Source organism: Rhinichthys klamathensis, unplaced genomic scaffold, assembly GCF_029890125.1.
Source record: "Rhinichthys klamathensis goyatoka isolate OS25496 unplaced genomic scaffold, OSU_Roscu_1.1 h1tg000176l_1, whole genome shotgun sequence".
NCBI classification, from domain to species: domain Eukaryota; kingdom Metazoa; phylum Chordata; class Actinopteri; order Cypriniformes; family Leuciscidae; genus Rhinichthys; species Rhinichthys klamathensis.
Window position 1 is genome coordinate 1,920,001 of NW_026606705.1, and position 6,459 is coordinate 1,926,459.

At 45.5% G+C, this 6,459-nt stretch overlaps 1 protein-coding gene across 3 annotated transcripts in view; it reads right to left on the reverse strand.

Moving 5' to 3' along the window:
* LOC130092411 (F-actin-uncapping protein LRRC16A) overlaps positions 1 to 5,951 on the reverse strand; it is a 34,395-nt gene extending 28,444 nt beyond the window's left edge. For all 3 annotated transcript variants that reach the window (XM_056260265.1, XM_056260264.1, XM_056260263.1), the window contains exons 1-2: positions 5,838 to 5,951; positions 4,848 to 4,945 (exon numbers count right to left, since the gene is read on the reverse strand). In XM_056260265.1, coding sequence (XP_056116240.1) covers positions 4,848 to 4,945; positions 5,838 to 5,877 — 138 coding nt within the window. In that variant the 5' untranslated portion in view covers positions 5,878 to 5,951. The remainder of the gene's footprint in view (positions 1 to 4,847; positions 4,946 to 5,837) is intronic.
* Between the last annotated feature and the right edge of the window lie 508 nt (positions 5,952 to 6,459).

The window sequence follows — 6,459 nt, forward strand, 5'->3', positions numbered from 1 at the left end:
GATGAATTAAAGTGTTCTATAGCCCCGCTGGGGTTGGATGCCATGGTGCAGACGGGGCCGAGGCGGCGCCTGTAGCATTTCCCCATCGCTCTGCTCCCGGTGTTATGAATTGGGGAAGACTCAGTAGGATCCATTTGCAGCTTTTAATAAAGGAACGTCAAAACAGGCAAGGGTCAGGCAACAGCAAAACAGGGTGATCAGAGAACAAACACAGAGAGTAGTCAGGTCACAGGCAGAAGTTCAGGGCAGGCAGCAAGAGACAATAATCCAAGAGCAATCCAAGTCGAGACAGGCAGCAAACAGGCAGAAACGAGATAACACTCCGAGGTCAATAAACAGATCAGTAGAATAGTGGAAAATGCTCAGGGATTACAGGCAATGGCAATGCAATACTTCGCAGTGGTCTTCTGTTTGAGTGTGGTTTATATAGAGTGTCTGAATGAGATGCAGGTGAGTGTGCAATCAGTCCCAGGAATGAAGCATTATGGGAATTGTAGTTTTGTGAAGTGATCAGTCTGGTGTGGAGTGCCCTCTGGTGACTCTCAGGGGCACTCCAGCTGGTGATCGTTACACCCGGGAGTCCTGGAGCGGGTCCGTCGCGAGGGGGTCTTTCTGCTCCTGTGCCCGGCCCCAATATGGTTCTCAGACATAATGTCACTCCTAGAGGGCCATCTATAGGATATCTCCATCAGGAGGGGGGCTCAATATTTCACCCTCGGCCGTGGGTCTGGCCCTTGAGGGGGCACAGTACCGAGAGGCTGGCCTGTCAGCAGGAGTAGTCGAGACCATACTCAGCTCTAGAGCTCCCTCCACGAGGAAATTGTACGACCTAAAGTGGAATGTTTCACCATTTGTTATAGAGAGCATACTGTGGACCCAGTTAACTGCCCGGTGGCTTCAGTGCTGGGGTTCCTCCAGGATCGCTTCTCGGCTGGTCTTACCCCGTCCACACTCAGGGTGCCTTTACGGCTTTCCCTGCTCCTCTGGGTGATGGGCCCCTGGGGAGACATCCGCTGGTCGTACAGTTCCTCCGTGGGGCTCGGAGGATGAGGCCTGCGGCTCGGACCAGAGTTCCCACATGGGACCTGGCAGTGGTTCTCGAAGGGCTGGTCGAGGCCCCCTTCGAACCTCCTAAGTCGGCTGAGGCCAAGAACCTTTCCCTAAAGGTAGATTTTTTATAAGCCATTACTTCTCTGAGGAGAGTAGGAGACCTTCAGACGCTCTCTATATCTCATGGGTGCCTGGAGTTTGCTCCAGGCGATATTAAGGCTATCTTGCATCCCAGGCCGGGCTATATACCTAAAGTGCCATCTAATGTGGCACGGCCTACGGTTCTGCAGGCTTTTCATCCTCCAACTCACGTGACGGCGGATGAGGAGAGACTTAATTTGCTCTGACTTAATTAAGCTCTCAAGATACATGTCCAGAGGTCTTCTTCATGGCGGAAGTCAGACCAGTTGCTGGTGTCCTTCGGGTCGCCCAAGAAGGGGGCATCCCGCATCCAAACAGACCATCAGTAACTGGGGCGTTCAGGCTATCTCTATGGCCTATCAGGTGCGCAGCTTGCCTTCACCCTTGGCCATGAGGGCTCATTCAACCAGAGGCATGGCGTCCTCTAGAGCCCTCCTCTCAGGGGCCCGACCCAAGAAGTGTGCGATGCAGCAGGATGGGGTACCCCTCATACTTTCATCAGATTCTATAGCCTGGACATTTCTTCTATGCCAGGCACTCTAGTGCTCTCTTCCTAAGTGTACCTATAACAGCTTCACACTGGGACAGGCAAGGCTCGTTGTGGCATAGTGGGTACTCGTTCCCCAAATTGTCGTATTTACCAACAATTTATTGTCGTATTGTCGGTTACAGTTTCTTCTTTCGAGTTACTTCTTTCCTGAGAAGGGAACGAGGCACTGCATCCCTCCGCCACGCCTCCCTCTGCCTGGGAGCGCTTTCTTCATCGCAGAAGCTGACTCTGTTGTGTGCCGGCGTCTCTTTGTAGCTTCTGTGTGTGCCGTCACATTACGTCATGACTCAACACCAATCAGGACTGGAATAGTTTCATTCATGCTTCAGATGCGCTTCGCTGGGGGCGTTCCCCAAAAGTGTCGTAGTCGACGCAGTGTCTCGTTCCCTTCTCAGGGAACAAGTGTTACAGTCGTAACCTGTGACGTTTTTAATGGGTAAAACTACAGAAACGTCTTCAGCTAATCAGCTTGAGATCTTTCATCTAAACTGGTTATTTCTCTTCAGTAGTGAAGTAGTGAATGTTTTATGATTCCCTGTTGAAAATCCCGTTCGCGTACCCCGAAGTGATAAAATAAAACAAAATTCTTTATCTAATGTATAGGCAAGACAAGTAGTTTGTTTAGGCATGGTTTGTAGGGAAATTACAAACCTGCGCACACATATTCAAACGAATATAATCAATTTTTAATGTGCATGTGAACGCCATCAGGTCACAGGTTCGCGTTTAAAGTCTGTTTAGAGAGAACGCCGTCGTCTCAGCGGCCCCTAATGTAATAACAAATGATAATTTTGCTGGAAGTGAATCAATCAAAACTAACTTTAGCTGGAAATAACATTATTCAAAAATCGCTATAAAGCCAAAACAATCTCTGTTACCGTAAATTGTATGTTTATCTCTGTAAAGCTGCTTTGAAACAATCTACATTGTTAAAAGCGCTATATAACTGAAGATGACTTGACTTGACTTGACATGAGCAGTATGATAGTCATATTCATCAGCACAGAGCCGACGCACAACCACAACAATGTTCTTCTGCAAAATGCATGCAGTTGTTTTTTAACCACTAGAGGGACAAAACTTTCATCAAAGCTCACAGATCACTATTTCAAGCTCGTCTGGATTCAGATGTGACAGAATGTATTGATATATAATAGTGTGAGTTGTTCACTGTAGTCCATTCATTCCTTCAGAGTCGAGTTTTGGAGCACTTGCGAACATTAAAAGTTGCGGGGAGAGACATGTAAACAGCAGAATCGTGACCGATCACACACACATTCATTTAGAGAGCAGAAGTGAGAATAATGACTGGAAACATGCCGTGAACTCCATCAGATGAAATAACACACACACACACACACACACACACACTCACACACACACACACACATCTGCTTCACTGAGACGCTTGTTATCACTGGCAAACGTGAATTACAACACTTGAGGCTATTACAAAATCCTGTGGAGGCTCCTGGAATGTAAAGTGTGTGTGTATGTATGTGTGTGTGTGTGTGTGTAAAAGAGAGAGAGAGAGAGTGTGTGTGTATGTATGTGTGTGTGTGTGTGTGTGTGTGTGTAAAAGAGAGAGAGAGAGAGTGTGTGTGTATGTATGTGTGTGTGTATTGTCATGTAAAACATAACAGGCTCTTTGTGAATATTTGGATGGTGTGTTGTTTTAATCAGTATTGGTCATTCCAAATAAAATAATCAAATGTGTGTGTGTGGGTGTGTGTGTGTGTGTGTGTGTGTGTGTGTGCGTATGTGTGTGTGTGGGAGGGGGTCTGTGTGTGTGTGTGTGTGTGTGTGTGTGTGTGTGCGTGTGTGTGTGTGCGCGTGTGTGTGTGCGTGTGTGCGCGTGTGTGTGCGCGTGTGTGTGTGCGCGTGTGTGTGTGCGTGTGTGCGCGTGTGTGTGCGCGTGTGTGTGTGTGTGTGTGTGTGTGTGTGTGTGTGTGCGTCTGTGTGTGGGGGGGGTGTTTGTGTGTGTACGTGTGTGTGTGTGTGTGTGTGTGTGTGCGTCTGTGTGTGGGGGGGGTGTTTGTGTGTGTACGTGTGGGTGTGTGTGTGTGTGTGTGTGTGTGTGCGTATGTGTGTGTGTGGGAGGGGGTCTGTGTGTGTGTGTGTGTGTGTGTGTGTGCGTGTGTGTGTGTGCGCGTGTGTGTGTGCGTGTGTGCGCGTGTGTGTGCGCGTGTGTGTGTGCGCGTGTGTGTGTGCGTGTGTGTGTGTGTGTGTGTGTGTGTGTGTGTGTGTGTGCGTCTGTGTGTGGGGGGGGTGTTTGTGTGTGTACGTGTGTGTGTGTGTGTGTGTGTGTGCGTGGGGGGGGGGGGGTGTGTTCATGCCCAGAGGATCAGATCTCTGTCATGTCAGGGCAGGAGAATGAGGGTAAGAATGTGTAAACAGCAGAGTAGAGTTTTACAGAGCAGAGCTTCTCAAACACTCGCAGCAGAAACACACGAGCCGTCACACACTTTTCTTCAACTTTTTATCTCTCAAATCAGACTTTTTTTCACATTTGTGAGATCTGAACTCCCAATAGAGAGTCAGTTCCAGAAGTAAAAACTCCATTTAATTACAGTCAGCCCTACGGTGAGCTATGAGGAGGTTAACTGATGATATTTGCTTCTGTTGAAGGCCGTCAGTCAGTATTATTTCAACTTTTTCTTCAAATAATTGTTTAACAGAGGAATTCCTGGTGAAAAACTCCATTACCCATAATGCCATAGAGAAAAGTCCACCAATCAGAGAGTCGAAACAAGCTAAACTTTAGATCTCTATCGAATCCGTCAGCCTACACTCTCAAATCACTGAAATATTTGAATATATTTGCATATTTTTCAATAAATTTCGCAGGTTTATATTTCTCCATTGTTTCCAGGCTGTGTGCAATGCTTCATAGGATTGTAGTTCTTTCCCTCAGTAAAGCTGTTAAGTTCACTGTCTTGTACCTTTGTATTTTCGTCCGACTTTCAAATACGTTTTTTGCTTCAAATCAAAGTTTGTGATGTTATGATTCTCTTTGTAGCTGGTTGCTTTGGTTCATGGCTTTATGAAGTTTTCAGGATCATTAATATCACGCTCAGTGTTGGGACAGGAGACACGTCTCACTCACCAGGATTCTGCTGTCCAGTTTGTCACCTTTGACCTCCAGGTTGACCTTCTGAACCAAACACAGCTTGACCTGCTGCCCGACGGCCTCCTGAACGCTCTCTACACACACACACACACACACACACACACACAGGTTTTGAGAGGTTACGTAGGGAGAAGCACATGTAAACTTCTCAGAATCTCTCTGAAATATTAATATTATTCATAGAAGAGAATAATTTATTAATTAAGTGCTTTATCATCTCATGACATGAAGAGCTTGATCCTGTACGTGTTGAGTCCCAGAAAAATCAAATTTCTCATCAGACCGCTCCTTTTATAGCTCTATATCCGCAACTAGTGGCTCATTTGTGTCTAGATTTATTGAGGATATTAGGAGAAATATCTTGATGAGGATACTCTCTAAATGAACCCTCTGTGAAATCAACAGATGAACACTGTACAGGCCTGTCACCATAAACATGACAAAAATCACTTCATGTCATAACTGTGACATAAAAAGCAGACATTATGAGATGAAGTAAAACTTATGACATAATTATAACACAAGTCGTCAAAATTATGACATTAAAAGTCAGAATTACAGTCATAATTTCACAATTTTGACTTAATCATTCCAACTCATCATTCCTACTTTTTGTGTCATAGTTAAGATTTACTAAACCATGATTTTTGTCGATCCAGTCAGTGTTGGTGAGTGATTTTATTATTATAACGGGCTCTTGTGCGTTGGTCGCGTCACGCCACGCCGCTCGCGCCAGCGTCAGGTGTGGGCGGAGTCTGAACAGGCCCCTCCCACAGCTAACATACCTTATTAATAATAAAGCGCTATTAAAGTCTCTTTATAATTTTGCAGTGTAGCCTAAATGAGCGCAAACGCGAGTTTAAGCAGTGCAGTCGCGCGCGCACACACACACACACACACACACACACACACACATACACACACACACGCAGAGTAAGTCAAATGTGAGAGACTGAAGTGTTTTACCCAGCAGATCCTGAGGAACGCCTGACTCTTCTCCGCTCATCTTCTTCACTGGTTCTTCATGAGCTTCAGTTAAACCTTTAACACTTACAGTTACAGACCTGAGAATGAGCCGGAACACACGAGCAATGAAACCCCTCCCGCGAGACAGACAGACAGACAGACCCCGCCCTCATTCACCTGTCTATCTATCTGTCTGTCTGTCTGTCTGTCTGTCTATCTATCTGTCTGTCTGTCTGTATGAATCAGATGCGTTATTATTTGAATCACTCATGTCGCTGAATATAAAGTGTGTTGTAAAGAACTGTAATGTGTGTGTGTGTGTGTGTTAAAGCTCATTCTGTGAGTGTTGTGGTGTTTCAGTGAAGTTTCTCCTGTCCAACAGGGGGCGCCACTGCATCACAGGATCATCAGTTCTGTTCACCAGTCTGACTCAAACCTGGATTATGTGCTATATTAAATCCTTCTACCTCCTGTAACAAACAGACTACTAAAACGTACGCACTTTTTAAATGTTTTTGTATAATCTTTATTCAATATTATTATTTTATGTTTTGTGGGGAGGATTGTTATATTTATGTGATCTGTTTAATCAATATTTCCACATTTTATTTGTTTAATTTAT